Below are 26,318 nucleotides of genomic sequence, written 5' to 3' on the forward strand. Positions count from 1 at the left end.
TAATTACGCCGTATGTACGCGAGTGCTACAAACTACTGGATGTATCTCCACCAAGACTCATATTTAGAATATACACCCGTCCTTGATAGGTTTTAGGGCAAATATTGTTTCTAAATCCCTGAACTGACTGGAGGTTTATACGAAACCGAAACAGTGATTTTGCACTTCCACTTCATTAACGGACCGTTTTTCTGTACAAGTCCCATCGGACTTAACTCACGAGCGGGTGCGTGTAAAGCGTATTCCTTACAACTTGAAAACTACTGAAGACATTCAAACCAAAGTTTATATTTAGCATCCACCTGTCCAAAGGTAGGTTTTAAACGTAAATAAGATTTCATGTTCCGGGATGGACTGGCGGTCTATAGGGAACCGAAATGGTGATTTTACACTTCCACAATATATACAGAACAAGACCAACCTGACTGGAAATCGACCAAACGTGATAGAATTCCACCTCTTAACCTTTTTTCATGTGCATTTTTTCGTCAGGAGGATTACATGGAGCAGATTCCTTATCAATATAAATCAAATCGTAACGACTGTGTACCTCTACACAGACTATTTTGGCGAAATTTTCGTACAGCTTTCCGTTTAAGAGGTAATAATGACCATCTCCATAATTTTTGGTTTAGTTTCCTGAGAGTCCTAATTTTTACCCGCCTCGCCCAAAATCCAGATTGCGGCATAATTTGCCAGAAGAAAAAGAAGATAATTGAAATTTGACAAAATTATACGTTTTAGCCTGTAACGAACGGAAAATATCCAAGATCATTAAATTTTTCACTTTTTATCCCCGAAGAATATCGAAATATGCAGGCAAATTTAATGATGGTGCAGACCTTCGGAAATTCCTATCACATAATAGATTGCACAATCTCCGTTCAATTTGGAATGATCTACAACCTTGGTCTTATGACTTTTTGCCGTATCTATATCCCTTTTACGTTTGATTTTTCTCTATTAATCGATGTTAAGTCAATTTGGAATTTTCACAGCATAATTCATACTTTCGATTACTCACATGAAATACAGAATCATCAAACTCTTCACGAAAATTGGCCCACCCAGTGGCAATATGTGAGCCAAATGCTATGTATGTAGCTGTCACATAATTATCCGAAAAGTAATGTAATGTGAGATAATCTTACAAAAACTTTACCCTGTTCCACGTTTCTAACTCAATCTGACCCAAGAATAGACGACATATCATAGGACCAGCTATTTAGGCCACTAAATCCGGCGTGTCTTATGGTATAATCCTTTGTCGATATGACGTACGTTTAATAGCAGTTAATCTGTAAATGAAGGTCTTCAATATTGTAAACACGCATATACTTTCGTATGTCGATCTATATATATTCACTGATGTCGATTTGTAGCGATCGAGAAAGGGTGGGTCTGCTATTGTATCAGTACTCCCCACACCGACTTTGACTGGCAGTAGGAAAGGGTTCCTTCTCCAACTCCTGTGTAACTGTCATTAGTAAGGAAGGCCTAAAATTGTAATGAATAGTTCACTTCTCGATTTGATTTGCAGCAGGCAAGTGAGCATGCAGTTTTGTGTAAAACTCCCCTACCCGATTGTGTTTGGCAGTAGGCAAGGGTGCCCGCCATTATAAAGAAATATCCTCATCTAAAATGTGACTGGCATTAGGCATAGCGGCCTGCTATTTTGATGGAAACTCACCAACTTGGTGTGACTGGCAGTAAGCTGGCTGGCAGTAGTAAAATGGGCCTGGCATTATAATGATAACTGCACAACTCAATTTCGAGTGATAGTAGGGTAATTGCCTGCCATTATAATAAAAACTCCTCAACTGTAATCTGTCTGGAAGTAGGAAAGGGGGCTGCCATTTTAACGATACTCCCCAAATCGATTCTGTCCGCGTAGTAGGCAATGGGGCCTGCAATTATAATGTAAACTTCCCAACTCGATTGTGAATGGCAGTAGACAAGTGAGCCTGCCGTTATATCACAAATACATAACAAACTTTTTACATTTGAAACAACGTACGGGGACCTCCCCATGCTCTTTCTCGGATAACGCTAAGAGACATGCAATTTTAAAACAATCTTATTTACTGCATGTACACTATTTACGTCGATATTCGAATACAATGTAGAATACCGTAACGAAGCATGGGTACATTCGCTAGTCATTAATATGTGTAAAGAAGTGGAATCCGATATGAGGCTTTTTTCAAGTGATGTTATTCTGTACAAAGTAATAAATAAGTTACAAGATTGTGAGCAACTGCAAAATGACCTCGATAATGTTGTGAGGCAATGGTGTGATGAGATGAAATGTCGTATGGCTTTTAGTGCCGGGATATTCCTGGAAGGGTTCGGCTCGCCAGGTGCAGGTATTTCTGTTTGACTTCCGTAGGCGACCTGCGCGTCGTGATGAGGATGAAATGATGATGAAGACAACACATACATCCAGCCCCCGTGCCATTGGAATTAACCAATTAAGGTTAAAATTCCCGACCCGGCCGGGAATCGAACCTGGGACCCTCTGAACCGAAAGCCGGTACGCCGACCGTTCAGCCAACGAGTCGGACAATGGTGTGATAATAAATGGCGTTAAAAGTCAGGTTGTGAGTTTCAAAACTTAGAAAATTCCTCTCATTTAAAATTACTGCGTTGATGGGGTGAAAGTTGATTTTGGGGATCATTGTAGGTACCTAGGTGTTTATATAAGAAATTATTTTCATTACGATAATCACATAAATAAGATTGTAAATAAAGGGTACAGATACCTGCGCATGGTTATAAGGGTATTTAAGGGATGTAAAGGAGAGGGCATGGAGTCTCTGGTAAGACTCCAACTAGAGTATGGTTTCAGTGTATGGGACCCTCACTAGGATTACTTTATTCAAGAACTGGAAAAAATCCAATGAAAAGCAGCTCGATTTGTTCTGGGTGATTTCAGACAAAAGTGTAGCGTTACTGAAATGTTGCAAAGTTGGGGCTGAGAGGACTTTGGAGAAAGGAGACGAGCTGCTCGACTAAGTGGTATGTTCCGAGCTGTCAGGGGAGAGATGGCGTGGAATGACATCAGTAGACGGAAAAGTTTGGGTTGTGTCTTTAAAAGCAGGAAAGATCACAATATATTTAAAATAAGAGTTTTGTCTGTACATTGCTCAGAATTTGAAAAGAATGGTATTTCTGTATCGGTCATGTCCATAGTAACACACTTTTTACTTTTCCGTAATTTCTGTCTGTCTGTATGTATGTACACGCATCACTAGAAAACGGCTAAAGCGAATTTAATGAAAATTGGTATGCAAGGTAGGGGAATACGTCGCTACAATCTAGGCCATAAATAATTTTATTCACACTGATGGACATGGTAGTTTAGTGGAAGGGAGAAAAGTTAATTTTCAATTATTTACTGTATTAGTGGTCCTATCTTAATAAAAATTGGAATGCAAGGTTGGGGAATAAGTGGCTATAATCTAGGTTATAAATAATTTTATTCACGCTGAGCGAAATGGTAGTTTAGAGGAAGGCCTGAAACTTAATTCTTAAATATTTGTATTATTAGTGGTCCTATCTCATTGAAAATTGGTATGCAAAGTCGGAGAATGAGCCAATACAATCTAGACTATAAAGCATTTAATTCACCATGAGTGAAATGGTAGTTTAGTGGAAGGCCTAAAATTTAATTCTCAAATATTTATATTATTAGTGGTCGTATCGATAAATACTACATAACCAAAGTTATATAGAATTAAATTTCCGACCATTTATGTCTTATACATTTTTACCGTACCGGCTATGGTAACACAGATATTCATGAATATGTATTTTTATTGCCAAGTCCATATCAACGCCGAGTCAAGATGATGATGATGATGCTTGTTGTTTTAAGGGGCCTAACATCAAAGGTCATCGGCCCCTAATGGTACGAAATGAAAGAACAAAAATTGTAAAGGCATCCACTGACCAAAATAAAAATAAAATATGGCATGAAGAATGAATGGATGGACAGGAACCCAACAAAACACAAAACAAGCAAACAAAAACAAAAACCAGTGGATCGGATTCAATAGAGAACGAAGATAACATTATTACCGACCAAGGAACCACTTATAAAGCACAATGATGCTTGGTGTCTAAAGGGGGTGCAAAATCCACGTCTAAGGCCCCACAGAATGGTACATGTCGCGAGTAAAATAAAACCAGGGTATGTGTCATGTTGGGGTAGTAATCAGAAGTAGCGAAGACTCACGGTGTTCCACAAAAGATGGTACTACTCACAAGTACTGTACTTCGTACAGGTAACGCAGACCTATGGTGTTTCGCACACAATGGCGCCACTTACAGCCAACGCAAACCGATGAGTTTCCTCACCTAGGGTACTAGTCACGGGTGCCGGTCCCAAGGGCCCCGTGGCTGTTCCGCACAGAGTGAGTACTAATCACAGGCAACGCAGACCCACGGTGTCGCTCATATAGTGGGACAACTCACAGGCTACGCCCAGACCCGCGGTGTTGCCCACATGGGTACAACGCACGGATACTGGAAACCACCAGGCCAGGCTTTTACTGCTACTAATCACAAACCGATTTCGTACCGAATTTAGTGGTACTACTCGCAAGTACAGGCAACCTCTGGTGTTTCCCGCGAGATGGTACGATTCAAAATTTGTTTCATGGTTCCAATTCAGTCAGCCCTTGGTCGCCCCTTTTAGTCGCCTCTTACGACAGGCAGGGGATACCGCGGGTGTATTCTACATGTGCGTCCCCCACCCGCAGGGGGTGCCGAGTCAAGAGAAAATGGGTTAAAATGTATGTAGAGTCGGGGAATAAGAAACTACAGTCTAAGCTATAAATAATTTTATTCACCCCGGATGAACCTGTAGTTTAGGGGAAGGCGCCTAAAATGTAATTGTTAAATACGAATGTTATTGGTTCTATCGAAAAGTACTAAATAACAAAAGTTATAGAGAATACAATTTCCGATCATTTATGTTTTATTCAGTTTTAACGTACCGACTATGATAAGAGTGGTATTTCAGAGTCGAAAGAAAACTAAATGTGAAGGATTACAATATCGAAAGGGCATTACATTGATCAACGATGACATTACATTGACCATTGTTTGTTGTGATGTCCTTTGTCTCTTTTGCTGCCTCTCAACTCCGATAGACGGGATTACTGCTGCGTAGCGAGTATAATAGCCTGACTGAATATTGGCGGGAAATAGCCGGGAAGTTAGAAAACTTTCTTCTTTAGCATGCTATTCCTTTGATTCATACATTTTCTGATACAGCTGGTACGTAGCACACTGGTTCATCATAGTATTCCAGCTATTCGATCCCTACTCTGACGCGCTCTTTTGAATGAGCAGTGGGCATAGCTACTTAAGTCAGAGACTCACGTAGTAGTAGTAGTAGTAGTAGTTGTAGTAGTAGTAGTATTATGCATTGAATAACAATTAGGGCTGTTCCAAATTATAGCACCACAATTCACAGAATAACTCATAACTCAACCCTTAAAAGAGCCGCTTCTTCCTCTTCATTTTTATTAAATTCTACGTTCATTTTCTTCCAAATTAGCGGTGATGAGGGGGTTTCTCTTCTGGCTTGGAGGGAACATTTGCCTCCAAGTCAGATAGATTTTTCTGCCGCCAGTGTAGTGAATTGATACTTTCCGACTCATCGGGTACTCGTAGGAAACAGATGTAAATGGGCATAGTTTATGCCCTGGGAGTCGCCACTATTCGAACCCCTCCCCGCCGAAGAGGGACGAAGAATGTTCACGGATCACGGTAGACTTCGGCTTGGTCATTCCAGCTCTGGAACTTTGGATTGTTAGATCAGCAGCGTAGAACTGTTCGTTGAAAGTGAGAAAACGTCTGGTTTTTCATTTGATCGCGTATTTCATATGAAAGCATTGTTTTCAATCGCGCCATTCCTACTGACGTTATTGTAATGTATGTTCATTTCAGTTGGGAAATCCACTAAGACTGTCTTTCTGAGGATTTAAAAAGGCAGGTGGAGAGTGAGTTTCTACCATTATAATGAGAGCTTCTCAACCTGATTGTGACTGATGGTATGCAAGCGGGTCTACCATTACAGTGAGAATTCCCTAACTCAGTCTTCATATGAGAAAATATGTTTGGTGAGTTCCCCGTCGCGTTTCTAGGGTAACGTTAAGAGCTATGCAATTTCATACAATCTTGCTCACAAGGTGTACACTACCTAACCTACAATTATGTATGCAATGTAGAATTCCGTAGCGAAGCACGGGTACATCAGCTAGTCAATAATACACCTGAACAAAGGTATATACATGTCTGAGATTTATTATTCTTCCTCTCACTGCCCAATTTGCTTTAAATGTCTAAGGATAGTAGGCTTCCTTGAAAAATCTTGATTAAGGCATTTAGAAACTGATAATAGAAGTACGTAGGTCCTATATGTTGAATTTTGTAAAAATTTGTTGTTTTCAGGGTTAATTTAGAGAGAGTATTTAGTTATAAAAACTTGTAAAATATCCACAATCTATTCCATTTATATCCTTTCCTTTAAAATTTTATTCGCTGCAAAAGTACTGTGTTTCATTTTTGAGTTAATTTAGAAAAATCTCTCCTTTTGTACTACTTTTGTAGATGTCAAGATTTGTGAGCCCCCCCCCCACCTCAATTAGAATATATTTTTGCATTTAATTATTCCAGGTGTAAGGCGAATATGCAAGTATATTCTACACATTTATCTTCTTCTTCTTTATCTGTTTACCCTCCAGGGTCAGTTCTTCCCTCGGACTCAGCGAATGATCCCACCTCTACCGCCTCATGGATAGTGTCCTGGAGCTTCAGACTCTGGGTCGGGGATACAACTGGGGAGGTTTACCAGTACCTCGCCCAGGCAGCCTCACCTGATATGCTGAACAGGGGCCTTGCGGAGGGAGGGGATGATTGGATAGGATAGACAAGGAAGAGGAAAGGAAGCGGCCGTGGCCTTAAGTTAGGTACCATCCCGGCATTTGCCTGGATGAGAAGTGGGAAACCATGGATAACCACTTCCAGGATGGCTGCGGTGGGAATTGAACCCACCTCTACTCAGTTGACCTCCCGAGGCTGAGTGGACCAAGTTCCAGCCCTCGTACCACTTTTCAAATTTCGTGGCAGAGCCAGGAATCGAACCCGGGCCTCCGGGAGTGGCAGCTAATCACACTCACACTACAGAGGCGGACCCCTACTCATTTATAACAAAATATAATTTTCTAATAGCTACTGTAACGTGATAAGACGAATAATGCCAAACGCTTACTAGTACGTGCTGGTTATCTTTAAATTACTGGTCAAGGTCAATATGATTTAAGCGGCAGATATTCCCTGTATTCTCCTAGCAGCGACTGAGCAGTTCGTAGCCATCTCCAGCCTGGGCAAGTACGTTGCAAACACACGTATGTATTGTAGACACTACTACTACTACTACTACTACTACTACTACTAATAATAATAATATAATACCGCTACCAAGACCACTGTTATGGTTGGACTTGTCCGATTGCAAAGAAACGTGATCGATGTTCAATTAAGGTATCAAAAAGTTAAGTTCTTAATCATTATTCGAATAAATGTTATTCACACAGACTAAAAAATACTAATTTGTTACTCCATCTTAAGGGAACGTGGTGTACCGAAGGTTTATTGATTAAAATCAGATTTGTGGAGATGATCGATTAGGATATAAAGACATAGCTGATTACCTGCTATAGCATAAGAGAATGAGTGTCTATGATCAGGAATCCGGCAAGTTCCTCGTTTGTTGTAATGAAAGATAATATCAGTAGCATGCACGTTTATACATACTGTAGATGACCAATATTTCATGTTGCATAATATTTTAGTTAATGATGTATCCAAGACGTTGCAGAGGGTAGAACAATGTAGAATTTCTGTTTTAGAATTTTTTTACGTCACACCGACACAAATACGGCTTATGGCGACGACGGGATAGGAAAGACTCAGGAATGGGAAGGAAGCGCACGTAGCCTTAATTAAGGCACAACCTCTGCATTTGCCTGGTATGAAAATGGGAAACAACGGAAAACCATATTCAGGGGTACGAACCCACTATCTCCCGGATGCAAGCTCACAACTCGCCAGGTGAACAAGGTAAAATACTGACGATTAATAAGGACTGTTGGACTATACAAAACAGTGATTGAATTGGTGACAACATTTCTAGAAAACAGATCTCATAGATTTAGAATAAGTTAGGTAATATTTGATCCCATATAATTATTAAGGGGGCGTTCCCCAACGCAGTATTACTGAACCTTCATGTCTTCTTACTTACATAAATAATATACGTAAAGAACTGGAATTACATTAAAGCTTTTTCCAAATGATGTTATACTGTATAGAGAAATAGAGTAATTGCAGGATTGTGAGCGACTGCTAAATGATCTCGACAAACTTGTGAGATGAACAGCACACAACGATATGATGGTAAACGGGGTGAAATATCAAGTTATATGAGTCACCAAGGGGAATAGTTCCCGAAGTTTTAATTTCTGTGTTGATGGATAGAAAGTACATCGAGATCACCCTACGTGCCTGGGTGTTAATATAAGGGTAGATGTTCATTGAAATAATCATATTAACGAGGTTGTAATTTTATAGATCTCTTAATTTTGGGTTATGAGGGTATTCAGGGGTTGTAATAAGGATGTAAAAGAGAAGACATGTAAGTCACTGGTAAGAGCTCACTTAAAGTATGTTTACAGTGTACGAGTCCCTCACCAGGATTACTTGATTTGAGAACTGGAAAAGATCCAAAGGAAAGCAGCACGGTTTGCTCTGGATGATTTCCAAGAGAAGAGTTGTGTTGCGAACATAATACAATATATGCGCAGGGAAGAACTGGGGTAAGGAGACGAGCTGCTCAACTAAGTGACATGTTCGGCGGAGCTGTCAGTGGGGAGATAGTGTGGTGACATTAGCAGGCGAGTAAGCTTGAACAGAGTTTTTAGAAGTAGGAAGGATCATAATATGATGAAAATGTTGGAGTTCTCAAGGTCAAATTGGTGCAAAATTTCGTTTGTTTCATGAAGAGGAATAAGGGGCTGGAGTTCGATACATTTTTAACTTATTTGAAATCATTTAAGAAAATACTACGTAGACAATTGCTAGGTAATCTGCCAGTTGGGCGACAGCCGTAAACGCAGATTACTTTCAAAACTATTGTATTTTGATGTATTCATATAGTGGACGTGTTATTAAAGTTGGTTAGTACAGCGTGAAATTCTGTTCGTGTTGCCCAAATTCTGCTTTATGTATACATTGTTTAACGTAACATTAAAATAGCATTATAGGTATATTTCTACAATGCATACGCAAGATCGTACTATATGCCATCATCCACTAACTGCTTCAAACTGCCCAGCTATTTTGCTGGCAGTTAATTGAAACACTGCTCTTTATTTTTAAGGCAAATTATTACAACTGAGTGAGTTGACCGTGCGGTTAGGGGCGCGCAGTTGTGAGCTCGCATTTGGGAGATGGTGGGTTTCTAACCCCACTGTCGGCAGCCTTGAAGATGGTATTCCGTGATTTAGCGTTTCCACTCCGAGCCTTTCCTATCCCATCGTCGCCATAAGAGCTATCTGTGTCCGTGCGATGTAAAGCCAATTGCAAAGAAAAGAAAGGCCAGTGAACCTTAAATCTATCGACAAACTTCTGTAAGAAGCAACACTTTACTGGTACAGTATAAGATAGGATTCCAATTTTCCGATTCCACTGGTTGGTTAAGAATAGGTTGTTAATATGATCAGAATTTATATCCAATCTCATGAAGACTATGTATCAGAATAGGATAGTCACATCTGAACCGATATCAAGAATTATTTCTGACCAGTAGGCAGACTGTGTGCGTGTCTCTAATAGTAGAAGCGCTGGACTTCTGGAGCCAAGTTGGTGGGTTCAGTCCCAGCTCAGTCCGGTGGTATTGTTTGTGCTCTAATACACCACTCACGTGTCGACAGATTTAAGAACTACAGTGGCACAATTCAGGTATTTCAGCGTCTTTGAAACACATAAAATTAGACAGTGGTATTTAAAAACCTATAATATTAATTAAATCTGTCCAATAGTACATTATAGGCTCGAGAGAGCGTTTTTAAATCGGGGTGATGAAATGTGAGATACTCTTATCAGTAGATTCTTCACACGATAAAAAATCATTTACTGAGTAAAATTCTGCTACCTCTGTATCGTTTAAGACAGACGTACAGGGTAGTTGGTGCAGGGACGCTTGGAAGTATTATTATTATTATTATTATTATTATTATTATTATTATTATTATTATTATTATTATTAGATATAGTGTGGGACCAAGACGGAAACAAATCGAATTTAACGAAAGAAAAATTTGGCCGAAGCTGTATAGGTGTCCTGTAAGTTATTTCTGTAAGTTATATGCCAACATGGTCTGAATATAGGCTATCGAAATTCCTTTCAAAGAAAGTATTTAATAAAGTACAGGGAGAAGCTGAACGCACTTCACATACATGCGAAAGAAACTTAAAACAGGAACCCATTAACATTGAATAATTCATACCTATACAAAAACCGAGTGAGTTGGCCATGCGGTTAGGGTCTCGCAGCTATGAGCTTGCATTGGTGGGATAGTGGGTTCGAACCACATTGTCGGCAGCCATAAGATGATTTTCCATGGTCTCCCATTTTCACACCTGGTAAATGCAGAGGCTGTACCTTACTTAAGGCTAGGACCGCTTCTTTCCCACTCCTAGCCCTTTCCTGTTCCATCGTCCCCATAAAACCTATCTGGGTCGCTGAGATGTAAAACCAATGTAAAAACAAAACATACACTAAACTAAATCCAAGAACTAAATATTTTTAGATTGTCAAATGTCGAAACTTGATCGAAATTGTTTTAAATTTAACGTTTGCTAGGTGTTTATGGTTTTTTTACATACGTCATAAAAATATACACACCCCTTTCTGCAATCACTGTGTCCATATTGAACCCTTTGGTCCATGGGTTGAATATGTAACACATAAAATATATCACACAAAGTTTTCCCATTGAGACTTCAAAGAAATGTCCTTCACAAATCATGCACCTAGCATTTTGGTCGTGCGAGTTATTTCAAGCTTGCTATCCTCGTCATTTTATAGGAAAGGTTCGTTTAGGGCTTGTGCAATGATTCTGAGGACTCTTGGTCCCTTTTCGAACAGTATTTTCCTGTTGATGGCACTACGTCACTGGTTGAAGCTCTTCCTCCATTTTGTGATTGTGAGATTCTGATATTTTTTTGAGAAGAACCCCGTGTTTCTCTCATTAGCTACTTGACTGGCTTAAAAATTGTACGTTTCCTTGCCGAAGTCCCTTAAAATAGTTCATTCAGTGACACACAGGAAGCTTCTTTGAATATTTCAATGATAAAAACTAGCCCGTAATAAGACCACCCATACTGCCAGTAATTGGACCCACTGTATGAGCACAGTTTCAGAAACGTCGTTCATTACTAATAATTATTTAGTTAATGTACGTACTGTAACTTATGTTTAGTAATCAGATCGAAGGCTCGTTGAATACTCAACACCTCTGCCATTAGCTGTTATAGATGGCCTGGGAGTCACTGATGAGGCATGCTTGGGAAATGACGAGGGAGTAGTTTCCAGTTACTTTCCTCACTGAGCCGAAAATTGCTATTTCTTATCAGTCTGCTAATCCTGCTGAAATGCAGGTGACGTGCGGTTAGGAGCGCACAGCTGTGGGCTCGCATCCGGGAGATAGCGAGTTCGAGCCCCACTGTCGGCAGCCCTGAGGATAGTTTTCCGTGGTTTCCCATTTCCACAACAGGCAGATGCTGGGGCTATACCTCAATTAAGGCCACGGCCGCTTCCTTCCCATTCCTAGGCCTTTCCTGTCCCATCGTCGCCATAAGACCTATCTGTGTCGGTGCGACGTAAAGCAACTAGCAAAATAATAATAATAATAATAATAATAATAATAATAATAATAATAATAATAATAATATGCAGGCACCAACCGACCCTATCAGAGATCGGGCTAGTTTGCCGTGCGGTTAGGGGAGCACTGCTTTGAGCTTGCATCGGTTGGAATCCCACCTTCGGCAGCCCTGAATACGATTTTTCGTGGTTTCCCGTTTTCACACCAGTTAAATGTTGGGGCTGTACCTTAATTAAGGCCACGGCCGCTTACTTCCCACTCCTAAACCTTTCTTATCCTATCGTCGCCATAAGACCTATCTGTGTCGATGCGACTTAGAGGGACATTTTCACATCATTCATGTCGGGGACAGACTGCATAAAAAATGATCTTACTACCATCGCTCACACCACTTTAATTTGTCGAAGTGAAGGAAGGACTGACACAGGCTCAATGAAAGTAATAAATTTGTTCTAGACCATACCAGAAGACATAGTGCACTGTAAACACTAGGTATCTCCAGCTGGCTACGGACGGAAATAAATTAGCTCCCGTTCATTCCTGCACAATCCACAGGATTCTCACAAACACAAAAAATCTTTTACATATCTCTAACTACTTTTACGGTTTTCGAAGACACCGTAATGTCGGTTTTTTGTCCTGCGGGATTCTACGACGTGCCAGTAAACACCATGAGCGTGAACCGAGGTAGAACCCGTCGACTTGAATTCAGACGCTTCTACTGTTTGAACGATTCAGTACAGTGCAGACACACTCTTGGTTGTTGAATAGAATATCTGTTTCGTAATGAACTACTGAATGTGTGTTCTTCTTTACCGCAGCAGCCTTCACTCAATGACTCAGCGAATCGTAGAGAACAGTTGATGTAAGTCAGATTAATGAGCACTTGCTTTATCTCTAACGTGAACTTATGCAACATTCGCACAGACACGGGGAGAGGTTCTATCTACAACTGGAAAAGTATTGCGGTTATGAGTTCGGTTAAGGCGCAGTCTGATAACATGATTTGTGTGAAAATAGGACAAATGCAGAAAATCATCTTTCGTGCCGTCGACACGATGGACACGATGGACACGACGGTGGGATTCAATCTGTAAGTTTGTTGGTTCATTTTATTGTTCTTTTTTTGCTAGGGGCTTTATGTCGCACCGACACAGATAGGTCTTATGGCGACGATGGATAGAAAAGGCCTAGGAGTTGGAAGGAAGCGGCCGTGGCCTTAATTAAGGTACAGCCCCAGCATTTGCCTGGTGTGAAAATGGGAAACCACGGAAAACCATCTTCAGGGCTGCCTATAGTGGGATTCGAACCTACTATCTCCCGGATGCAAGCTCACAGCCGCGCGCCTCTACGCGCACGGCCAACTCGCCCGGTCATTTTATTGTTAAAAGTGAGTATACCTTTCCTGTTAACTTGCTCAAAACTCTTCATTCTGCATCAGAGAATATATCTCCTGCTGGAAAATATTTCGTTATCGGCGTTTCCGAAATCGTACAAGTTTTGTTGTTGTTTAAAGGGACCTAACATCTAAGTCATGAGACAAATGTAATGGCAATTTAAAAGTCCGAAATCATCCATTGACCAGAATTTAAAACGTGATGATGAAGAATGCAAGGATGAATATGAATTTAGGACAAGCAGTGGATCCGACCCGCACCTTCCCAGAAGCTATCATAAACAATAGCATTACTGACAAGGCACTGCTCCTAAACCACATTCCTGAAAAGATGATGCTTGAGGTCTAAAAGGGTACAAAATCCAGGTCAACGGCCCCTCATAATGGTACTTAACGCTAGTGAAGTTGAACCATGATATTTATGATGTTGCGGTACTAATCAAAAGTAGCGTAGACTCACGGATTTTCACACATTATGGTACTACTCACAAGTATCGTACGTCGCATAGGTAACACATACCTATGGTGTTTCTCACATAATCGCGCCACTCATAGGCAACGCAAACCCATGGTGTTCCTCACATTAGTGTACTAATCACGGGCGCCGGTATTCCCGTGGTGTTGCTCACATAGTTACTAACCACAGGCAATGCAGACTCACGGTGCCGCTCATATAGTGGTTCCAATCTCAGGTACTGTAAACACACAGTGAACCCACTCTCTACTTCTACTAATCACAAACCTGTTATGTACCTAACATAGTGGTACTCTTCGCAATTAAGGGCGACCCATGGTGTTCTCTGGTACCAATCACAAGTAGTTTCATGGTTCTAATACAATCATCCCTTTGTCGGCCCTTTTCGTCGCCTCTTACGCCAGGCAGGGGATACTGTGGGCGTATTCTTCGTATGCGTCCCCCACCCACAGGGGATCGTACAAGTATTTAGTGGACCGTAAAATTAAGCCTATAGTCATTTTTGCACCCAAGTCGGCGGAGGTGGCATACCGATTTTTTGACCACCTTTCCGAAAGTAAATCATCGTGTGAACCACATGTGCGTTCTTAAAAGGTAAGTGCACTAAGGAACTGAATATTTCGAAGTTTCTTAGCGGGCCGAAGTTGAGCTGTTCACACCTTGCTCCTACGATTGTATGGGGCACACATTTTACCGAGATTAGACTACGGTAGTGCAGCATATGGATCGTCAAGGCAAAGCGGCCTTGTGAAACTGAAGAGCATCAACCACTGCGGAGTTAGGTAGGCAACGACAGAATTCCGTACTAGCACCATTACCAGTCAGCTCGCTGAATGTTGTGTGCTGCTTCTCCATCCGAGGAGCCAACAAACGCTATTTTTTATGCTGGTTCTCTTCGCCAGATGTTTCATTCCAGTGTTGTATGTATGTCATTCTTTCATATGTGTGTACTCCCGTTGTTATGCGACTCCCTCTCAGGCTGATTCTGATGGTTCCGTCAGCTTCCGCTTCGAACAATAGCAAGCACTGTACCTCGTTCAGTGAGCAATCTGGTGACGAATGAACGTACCACTTCTATTATCTATATATATAAAAGCAAGTCGGGCTAGAGCGATGTATATATAAATATTTAAAAATGAAAAAAGACGTGAATTAATGAGGCACTTCCAGAAATCTCGGAAATGTGAAACTTGGTACGGGTAAGCTGATGACCCCAAGATATGGCCAGAAAGTTCGGCTTATCGTACAATCTGTTTTTCGATTTGATGTACCGTTTAGCAGCTGTTATTCTGTAAATGATGGTTAACATCCTTATACTTCCGTATGACGACTATATTATTTCATTGACGTCGATTTGTAGCAATCGAGAAAGTGTTTGTCTGCCATTGGTATTAAATACATTGCAAATCGATAGTGACTCTCAGAAGGAGGACTTCTGCTATTGTTTTCAGTCCTCCCCACATCGACTTTGACAGGCAATAAGAATGGGGTCGTCCTCCATCTCTTGTGCACTATTTTAATGCATAAATCCCTTCTCGATTCGACTAGCAGAACTCTAGGGAGCGTGTCTTCCATTTTAAATAAATTGACCCGTCTAAAATGTGACTGACGATAGGCATAGTGGCCTGCTAATTATAATGGAATCTCACCCACTCGGTGTGACTGGCAGGAAGCTGACTGGCATTAGAAAATGCGTCTGCCATTATAAAGATAAGAACGCAACTCACTTTTGACTGGCAGTAAGGAAGGTCCTTGCAAATAAAATAAAAGTTCCTCAACTGTAATCTATCTGAAAGTAGGAATTGGGGTCTGCCATTGTAATGAAACCTCCCCAAATCGATTTTAGCCGCGCACTAGGCAATGGGGTCTGCCGTTAAATGAAAATTACTTTCTTCGTTGTGAATTGCAGTAAACAAGTGGACTTGCCGTTATCATCGCAATTCCGCAAATCACACTTTCATTGGAAACAACATCTGTGGTTTTCACAATACTGATTCTCGGATAAAGCCAAGACAAACCCAATTTAAAAATCTTATTCACTTAATGTGCACTAATTTACTTCGATATCCGTATACAATGTAGAGTACCGTAGCGAAGCACGGGTACATTTGCTAGTAATGTCTAAATTCAAACATCATTCCTTGAGAAGCCTGCATCGTGAACAGTCGAGATTATTTTCTGATTACGCAGAGCAAAGTTCTCTGCGAAATGCAAAGAATTTCATCTTATTTTCTTGACACGGCATAAGCCCAAAAGCCTATATCATGTCTATAAGTACGGGCCATGAAAGCATTAATGGCAATAGTAAAACTGGTCAATGGTAATGCCTGTATCGAATTTAATGATTTGCAATAAAATAACGCTGTTGCTCCAGTTTCAGGTGACCTGGAACTAGTAGATGGGAGTATTCTATTCTATTCTATTCTATTCTTTTTTTGCTATTTGCTTTACGTTGCACCGACACAGATAGATCTTATGGCGACGATGGGATAGGGAATGCCTGGGAAGTGGAAGGAAGCAGCCGTGGCCTTAATTAAGGTACATCCCCGGCATTTGCCTGGTGTGAAAATGCGAAACCACGGAAAACCATCTTCAGGGCTGCCGACAGTGGGGCTCGAACCGACTATCTCCCGATTACTGGATACTGGCCTCACTTAAGCGACTGCAGCTATCGAGCTCGGTCTATTCCATTCTATTCTATTCTATCGTCTTCTGATCGGCCAGGCTATAGCAACACACTTGTACTTGCTGAAAGGAGAAGTCCCCTCACCGCTGTGACCTTGCGGCGGCTATCTCGTACAACTAGGGGCCGATGACCTATGTTAGGCCCATAAACAAAAAGCATCGTCATCATCATCATCATCATCATCATCATCATCATCATCATCATCATCATCATCATCATCATCATCATCATCATCATCATCATCATCATCACACCCTCAGTTACATATCAAGATGGGAAAAGCACGCAGAGTGTATTTTCTCTAGTAATGTAACGAGAGGTCCAGAATTTATCTAGAGAGTATCTAGACGTCGAGCTATTATTTTGTTAAAAATAATTACAATACTGAATAAGTAATAAAAACATAACTGTAGAAATCGAATGCTCGGGCATTAATAAAATATACAGAGTACAGTATATGTATTTTCTGAAAGTATTACTGTGTGATAGTTTTGAAATTTATCTCTTCGGGCCGCATATGTTCATATCATTTTTGACATAAGCCGGAGCATGTCCAATGCAATACTGTTGAAAGAGACATTTGCAGCATTCTACTTTGATTATACACCATAATGATTTGTTGCAAGTGACTAATCTCATGTTTTAATCCGTATTGAAATCTGTTGATATACAATAACAAAGTTTTATTATGAATCCACCTGTTCAATACATTATAATGTTGTCACATTTAAAATATCTTCATTAGTTAAAAAGTTATATATGGGACATGTTTCGCTAGCCTCAACGGGTGCCCAGCTGAGCACCTCTGTCCTATATCTTGGCTTTGGGTTCCGTCAGAATAAGAGAGTTACGTCCTGTTCATTGTACGGTCTGTGGTGAAATATATTACTGAATATGTTTCAGTGCACTATTCTGATGATTTTCATATATTATCAAGTGCATGTAGATACTATAAAATGAAAGAGAAAAAACGAAACGTATACTAGTTTTGAAATCTAATTTCAAGCTTTTAGGTCTTATTACGTATATTTTGTACGTGTTGAAGATATTGTACCCTTACTGGGCAATTAAGGGCAACATGATTTAATTAGGTTTCACAAACAGATGTATAGATGGAATAGTTGGATGAGAACCGCCAGAAGTCACTTACCAGGCTTGAAGTCTCGTCCACCCTACTTTCATTGCGTCACCGGCTGAACTCATGTAGCATACGGGCAGTGGAGTGTTCGAAAAAGAAAAATAGGCATTACCTAAAATATAATGAAAGTAGGATTCTATAATATGAGAGGATCTTTGTACTGTATACTATCCTATACAATATTTCTTTCCTTAATTTTATTTGCACGTAATACGTTATTTAATTTTTCCTTTTCTTTTTCATTTTTCCGTAAAGAATGGATAAGGAGTGCAAGTGTAGGAACTGTGCGTGTGGCCAGGCGTTAAATAGTATGAGGGAGGAGTTGGAGTGATTGAGGGATATAATTAAGATTCTCTCAGAAGACAGGAAGGAAGGCAGGCTTTTCTCAAACAATGTACTTAATATAGTAGGTGTGAAATGAGGATGGGAAGGAAAGGGGGGAATTATAGAAGATAGGTGCTATAAACTGCTAAGAGAGATTGCAGTGTAAGGGCTCTATGCAGGATCAGAATTCAGGGCAGGTGTCTGTGAGAAATCGGTACGAGTCACTGAAGATATAACAACAGAGGGAAGATGAAGAAGAGGGAACTGTTGCTGAGAAGTGTAGAAGTAGGAGGAAGGGAAAAGTTAGGAAAGGGAAATGTAGAATAGATGATATGAAAAGACAGGTGGAACAGGGTCATAGTAGGGGAGAAAAGGGAGGAGGAAGTAGCTTCTGCAGCTGTGAGGAAGGTTAGGGTTGACAAGGAGGGGAGGGGATCATATGAGAGGGGGGGGGTAAGGTTGAAGCACTGGTCATGGGGTATTCCACTGTTATACATGTGGGGAAAGTGTTATCCAGGAATTAGGTTGATGCAGATGTTGAGGAAAGTAGAGGAGAAGGAGGAGGGAAAGGAGAAGGTGGTATAAGTACCAACGTAATTGGGGATGTGTGGGATCTGGAAAATGCAGCACGGGTGGAGTTTAAGGATGAGGAGGTTGTTATCAGTGAAATACTGTGTAGGAGGGATACTGAATGGAAGGTGATTGGGGATTTAAATGAGACTATGGAGTGGGTATGTGTGAAACTGGGAATGAGATTTGTAGATCGTAATGGGTGGGAAGAATATAGGGATCTGCGCTCAGATGGTCTTCACTTAGACCGCAGTGGAAAGTATAAGTTAGGAAATTTACTTAGAAGGGTTATATGGGGGTATATTCATGGAAACGGGGTGGTATAGGGAGAGGTATCTGGAAGTCAAGTACGGATGGCATAACAATGTTAGCGTTGAACCGTAGAAGTATTGTAAAGGAAGGGATAGAATTAATTTAATAGATATATATTTACCAGATATTGTAATAGGAGTTGCATCATGGCTGAGAAATGATATAATGGATGCAGAAATTTTCTCATGGAACTGGAGTGTGTACCGTAGAGATAGGATAGGAATGGTGGAAGGGGGAGTATTCATTCTGGTGAAAGAAGAATTTGTAAGCTATGAAAATATTAAGGACGGGAAAAATGAAATTCTAGGTGTAAGGCTAATTTATAAAGATAATAGGCAACTTGATGTCTTTGGAGTGTACAGACCGGGAAAGAGTAGCGCTGACACGGATTCAGAATTATTTGAAAAGATAATCAGCTGTGTGGGAAACGACATGGAAAGGAATGTGATTGTAGCGGGAGATCTGAATTTACCAGTGTCAGTTGGGAAGCAAATCCGAACGGCAGGAAGCATGACCAACAAATGGCAAATAAGCTAATATGGAAAGTACAGCTGATTCAGAAAGTGATGGAACCAAGTAGAGGAAAGAATATTCTTGACGTGTTGCTGGTAAATCCAGTTGATTTCTATACAGAAACCGAAGTAATATACGGTATTAGTGATCACGTGGCTGTTTTTGTCGTATTTAAAAATAAATATGATAGAAAGGAAGGTCTTAAATGTATGGCTATTAGGCAGTACCATATGGCAGATAAAACAGGCATGAGAGAGTTTAAAAAGTACATAAGATCTTTGGAAAACGGCTAATAAAGCTGGAGTAAAATACAAGTCTCTGGTTAAACCCCAACTAGAGTATGGACCCTCACCAGGATTACTTGATTCAAGAAATGGAAAAATCCAAAGAAAAGAGCTCATTTTGTTCTGCGTGATATGCGACAAAAGAGTAACGTTGCAAAACTGTTGTGAAGTTTGGGCTGGAAAGACTTGGGAGGAAGAAGACGAGCTGCCCCACTAAGTGGTATGTTCCCAGCTGCCAGTGGAGAGATGGAGCGGAATGGCATTAGTAGACGAATACGTTTGAGGGGTGTCTTTAAAAATAGAAAGGATCACGATATGAAGATAAAGTTGGAATTCAGGAGGACAAATAGGGGCAAATATTCGTTTGTAGGATCGGGAGTTAGGGATTGGAAAAATTACCAAGGGAGATGTTAAATGAATTTCCAATTTCTTTGAAATCATTAAAAAAAAAGGTGAGAAAAACAACGGAAGGGAATCAGCCACCTGGGTGACTGCCATAAATGCAGATCAGTAGTGATTTTTTGATTGAACCGTGCACCAGTGGGATCCGAACCCACAACTTCCCGATTTCGACTCAGTTGCTCTACCAATCCAGTTATGATGGGTTGGGTGATTTTTGTTCTATTGGAAACGATCTAAGCTACAGGTCTGGCACTACTGCCATCACACTGTAGAGTCGCCGGTTGTTGGCCAAGTCAATGAATATTGAATATTCGCGACCGCATTGTAATCGAAATCGAATTTCAACCTATTAGGTCGTGTTACGTACATTTAGTACTTGCTGAAGGAATGTTAAGTACAGAACAAAAATGGTCAACCGGACACCAGTGGGATCCGAACCCACAATCTCCCGATTTCACGTTATTTGCTGTACCACTGGAGCTATGATTTGCTAGGTCATGTTTGTTCTGTTGGAAAGTCTCTAGGCTACAGGCCATCACACTATAGAGTCGCCCGTCGTGGGCCAGGTCAATGAACATTGAATTTTCACGACCACATTGTAATCCTTCAACCTCTTCAACAGGTAGTAGGTCGTCGGTTGCTCTACCAATTGAGCTATGGTGGCCCCTTCAACACGTACTAAATGTACTTAACCCGATCTAATAGGTTGATTACAATGTGGTCGTGAAAAATCAATATTCATATACAAGTTTGGAGATAGACAGCAGCCGTTGTTTGGATGAAGGTTTCGATATTCTTATAGCTGATTGTTCACTGGAGCCATGATCTGAATTCCCCATGGTACAATAGCCCTTAAAGGCCCTGGCCTACCAAGCGACCGTTGCTCAGTCCAAAGGCCTGCAGATTACGAGGTGTTGTGTGGTCGACACGAAGAATTACTCGGTCATTATTTTTTGCTTTCTAGGCCGGGGTCGCCGCATCACCATCAGGTAACACCTAAAGTGTTATCACGTAGGGTGAGAGGACCTCGGACTAGCCCTCAGATCCTGGTAAAAATCCCTAGCCTGGCCGGGTATCAAACTTGGGTCAATGGTGTAAGAGACAGGCTTGCTACCCCTACACCAATGGGCCGAATCAATAGTCAGATAAAATATACTTCTTTATTTAGATAGGGAAATAAGCAAGATGAGCTTATATTACGAGGGCTGCATCGTCGATATCGTTATTGGAATCAATTTTTACAACAAGACATTGGGTTATTAAATGAAATGCACAGAACTAGTGGAAATACAAACCTTTATATATAAAAATTCGACCTGCGTAAGTTTGTGATCGCAAGACCCTGAAAGTGGTCGATCGATTGACTAAAAATTTTGACACAACGTTGCATTCGAATACTAGAGTGTTTAGAAATTATTTTGAACGAAATCGTGTAGGTAGTCTTTTATTATGAGTAATTTTATGGAATTGATTTAATTACAAAGTCGCACCAAAAATAGATCGACCTTGAAGGACAGATTGTCGCTAGGCGACAACGACCGACGCTATGTCTTTTTAGTCCGTTAAGAATTCCTGTATATAGGAGGATGGGAACACGCCGCCATGTTTTATGAAGAACCTTTCATGCTAGGAGGTTCATGTAATTAGGTAACTCACTGCCTGTTACTGTAAAAAAATGTGAATGAATGTGCATAAACATGAATAAATGTGTCCTGTGCTTGCAAAGCTCTAAACGTAGCCGATTGTCGTCTGTGTTTTCGCCAGCCATAGTACGAGTTTTATACTGGTGTGAAAATGGGCAACCACGGAAATCCAGATTCAGGGCTGTCGACATGGGGATTCGAACCCAGTCCTTCCCTAACGCAAACTCGCATCCTTGTGCCCCGACCCACTTGGCCACTCTCTCGACGATATTAAATGTTAGTTATCCCAATTGATGTTCACCATATAGTGCTCACAAAAAAGGACCAAACTTTTGGTCGGCTGTAGTACTTCGTATGCTTTTATTTTGCAGACGTAGATTATACAGAACCTAAACATGTTCCTTTATTTGTACAGAAACCAAAAATGAACAAAATGTACACACACGTTTACGCTTGAATGTCCCAAACAGACACAGTGGTCCAAAACCGAAAGTCACGGCTCTTGAATGTAACTGAAAACAAACTGAAACTTACAGTTAACACTTTTTCAGAATTCTGTGTTCCCTCCTGTGGCTCGTAGCACAGCAGCACACCGGCTTGGCATGATTCGGATAAGCCTCCAGACTGCGTCTTTGGGGATGGCTCTCTATTCTTCCAATAATGCTGCTGTCAGCTCCTGGAGTTTGCGGGGTTTCTGTGGGTGATTCTGGATACGCCTACCAAGTTGGTCCCACAGATGTCCGATACAATTGAGGTCGGAGCTACATGCGGGCCAGTCCATTGCTTGATTTCCAGAAGCTACAAGGAAGTCCCTGGTGGTCCTAGCAGAATGTGCAGAGCTCCATCATGCACTAATGTGAAATGTTGCCCGATATTGTCAGCGATCGGTAGTACATGGTTCTCCAGAACCTCATCAATGTAGCGCAGAGCTGTCGAAAGTCCGTGAATGACTACGATGTCACTTTTATGGTTCAAATATATTCCTCCCCAAGCCATGGCTGATCCATCACTGTAAGCGGATTTTTCCTGCACTTTGCAAGGTAAATTCCGTTCTCACTGACGTCACCAGACTGAAATACGACCATCTGACCCAGAAAGCTGGAATCTAGATTCTTCAGTAAAGAATACTGGAGTCCAGTGTCGGAGCTGCCAGTTGACATCCTGTTGTGCAAACTGCAAAAGGCATCTTTGGTGATGAGAGGTCAACCGGGCCACTTTAAGCGGTCTCCGGGAATTGAGCTGACCTTCCCTTGGTCTATTTCGGACTGTCTGTGTACTGACGACAGTCCCATGTGAATTAATTAGTTCACCTCGTAGCTTCCTGGTTGTACTGCGGCGATTTTAGTCACCAGGCTGCGTTGTTTTACGTTTTCTCCCTGGAAAAATCAGTGTTTCACATTGTGTAGCTCTTGATATCGCTGATACTACTTGCAGATGACTAGTTGAGACACTCCAAGCCGCTTTGCCACATAACGCTGAGTGCGTCCTTCCTGCAAGAAAGGTTACTGCACGCAAGAACTGTTCTGGCGGTAAATGCCTTCCCATGTCTTGTGCTCTAACCTGCCTGCGCTGATTACCAATACGACAGCTCACACAGCACTGACAGATCATGCTGTACGTCAAGAACCACTCATGTTCGGGGTGCGGTCACAAAGATAACTGCAACGACTGGAAGATTAAGCACTTGACTTCAATATTCCACCACATTAATGTCACCGAGGGATAAACGAACAACTCTGTAGAACACCATGGATGTGAAATAGCATGTGTGTACTCTAGTTCATACCAAAATTGTGAAACGTTTATTTTGAGCAATGTATATATATATATGTACATAAAATACGAATGTAAACACAGAGTAGAGTTGGACATTTTGACAACGACCAATGGCGTGATATGAAATGGATATAATATTGCTGCAATTTAAATTTTTTATATGTTCGTCAAATATTATATACAACGTACAAGGCTAGTCTTTATTAAAGCGCTTCATGGACACTGAATTGTTCCTGATGTCCAGAGTGCACTTTCATTTCAATTACTTGAGTTATGTTAGATTCGATAACTTGGTTTCGAATGCGAGTTTCGATTCTTAAATGTTTTCGGATGCATAGTAATCGATTCAGGAAAGTATTCGATTATGCATTTCACTAATTTATTTACTTACCCATTCATTTCATATCAGAATAAGCCACAGCGAAGCGTGGCCAGGTTTAGCTAGGTTTATATACATATGATATTACTTTGTAATAAAGTTTTAAACCTATTTCAGGATGCAAATTGTGACATTTTTCGTCTCTAAAACTTAACCCGAATTATGGGTTATCCTAGAGGGAATGGGGTCAGACTAATGGGTACTCTACTACACTAGCGTTTTACATTGTAATTGATACTAATTTATGTTTTTCTGCCTTATTGCCATGATCATCAATGTGTCAAGTCTGTATTGTCTGACACCATAGTTAGCAGAAGAACTTTTCACAATCAAAATATTAGGCACAGGGTAGGATAAGTGGTGATACGGTGTACTATTTGTAATCGCTAGATTGCGTGCCAAAAGCCTGGATTCAATTCCTAACCTCTCCGCAGTGTTCATATGGAACGAGGACATATGGCGCTGTTGACGGGGATTATTCCGTCAGATGGAGAGGTTAAGAATTGAAGGTGCTATTGGACAAGTGTAGGCTATATGCCGGCGCCGGGTTTCACCATATGCCTTCCTACCATCATATATCAAGTCATTCATTTCGTCTCACTAACTCCTCTGATGAAGTTAACTTAGGGAACTGCATCCTGTCATAAAAGCTACAAGGATTCTTTTCACTTCACACCCGACCCAATACAAAAACAGGGCAAATATTGAAACACACTAATTTATGGTCTTTTTCTTGTAGGATATATCATCCCTCTCCAACATGGCTGGTGACAGACAAGATGCGACGCCTCCAATACCATCTTGGTTAAATAAGGACTTCGTCCAGAAGGCTCTCCGTTCTGGGGATAACAATCCCAATCTGACTGTCCTCTCATGTGAAGTTTCCATGGCAAATTCAGTAGGAGACGGCTACAGCTGTGACATGTACAGGATAATTGCCAGGTTAGAAGGTTCACTAGAACGTCGTGTGATCGTGAAATGTCATCCTCAGGGAGGATATAGAGAATCAATGCTTAAGAAGGGCAACATCTTCGATATAGAGACCCGAATGCTGCAGGAAACTCTTCCAGCTATGCACAAGCTCCTGAATGATGCCAAGCCAGGAGTATATCAACCATTCGCTGCAAAGTGCGTCTACCATGGAAACGATCCCATCCAATTCATTGTACTGGAAGACTTACGGCATTCTGGGTTTACTCTGGCAAAGAGATATGAGGGCTTGGATTTGACGCACTGCACTATGGTTATAAAAGCCCTAGCACGATACCATGCAGCTTCCATTGGTCTTCATAATCAGAATCCTTCAGCTGTTGAAAGTTATAACAAATGTTTTTTTAATGAGGATATGAAGGACGACATGATTAAGGAGTTCGAGACTGGAATTCGATGTCTCTCAGAGGCAGCTTCACAATGGCCAGGTTTCGAAAAATACGCCTGTAAATTGAAGAAGCTGGAAAGCAAGTATTATGACAAAATAGTAGAGATCACTAAACGTAAAGATGATGATTTTAACGTTCTTCTTCATGGGGATATTTGGACGAACAACATCATGTTCAAATATGCTGACTGTGTTCTTGAAGATTTACGATTTGTTGACTTTCAACTTGTGCATTATAGTTCACCGGGGCTAGATCTCCAATATTTTCTGTACGCTTGTACCAACCAGGAAATAAGAATGAATTACGTGGACAAACTGATAGAGGAATTTCACACTACATTACTGGAGACACTGGAAATCCTTGGTTGTTCACACCGATCAGTTCCTCTTGCTGTAATAAGGAAGGCCTTCGATGACTGTGCGTTCTACGGCCTTGTGGCTGCAATAGCTATTCTACCGATTGTTCTTTCAAAACCAGAAGACGGCTTAGACTTTGATGAAGTTGAGTCCGAAGATTGGTCAGAGCGTCAGATGAAGATATATACGAATGAAGCGTACGTCAGTGCAATGAAATGCCTGTTGCCACTGTTTGAAGAGAAAGGGTTGCTCGATTGTTAATGGAATGTACAATGTACGAAGTTTTCATTTTAGGAGAACAGCTAAGTGAAAATGCTGAACTTGCCTACACCACGAGCAATTTTACAAATTCGGGACATTAAGGTGGTTGTCATAATTATCACTAATAAATCTTCACTGTTGTTATTTATCATCTCATATTGTTAACGTTAATTTAAAAAATATTGTACATATTTTGAAATCGATATTACCTGCAGCCAATCTTTCAGGTGAAATTAAAATATCCGTCCATCTGAAGAACTTCAAAAGACACCTGTTAGTCCGGGGCACAGAATACACACACGGAATCCCCTGCCTGTCGTAAAAGGCGACTAAAATGTGTTAACTTGGAATGGTTTTGGACTACGGAAATGATTTCACAAGTAGGTACCGGCATCTCTGTGGGCGGGGGCACTGGTAATCGTTAAGGCGATCAATGTTTTATATGAGTGCTCCTTGGGCAATGT

General features: G+C 40.9%; 1 protein-coding gene across 1 annotated transcript in view; it reads left to right on the top strand.

The window, feature by feature from the left end:
• LOC136872640 (uncharacterized) overlaps window positions 1-26,045 on the top strand; it is a 92,799-nt gene extending 66,754 nt beyond the window's left edge. The window contains exon 2 of the mRNA XM_067146448.2: window positions 24,598-26,045. Coding sequence (XP_067002549.2) covers window positions 24,619-25,854 — 1,236 coding nt within the window. The 5' untranslated portion in view covers window positions 24,598-24,618 and the 3' untranslated portion in view covers window positions 25,855-26,045. The remainder of the gene's footprint in view (window positions 1-24,597) is intronic.
• The last annotated feature ends 273 nt before the right edge of the window (window positions 26,046-26,318 follow it).

The sequence above is a fragment of the Anabrus simplex genome, chromosome 4 (assembly GCF_040414725.1).
Source record: "Anabrus simplex isolate iqAnaSimp1 chromosome 4, ASM4041472v1, whole genome shotgun sequence".
Lineage (NCBI taxonomy): Eukaryota > Metazoa > Arthropoda > Insecta > Orthoptera > Tettigoniidae > Anabrus > Anabrus simplex.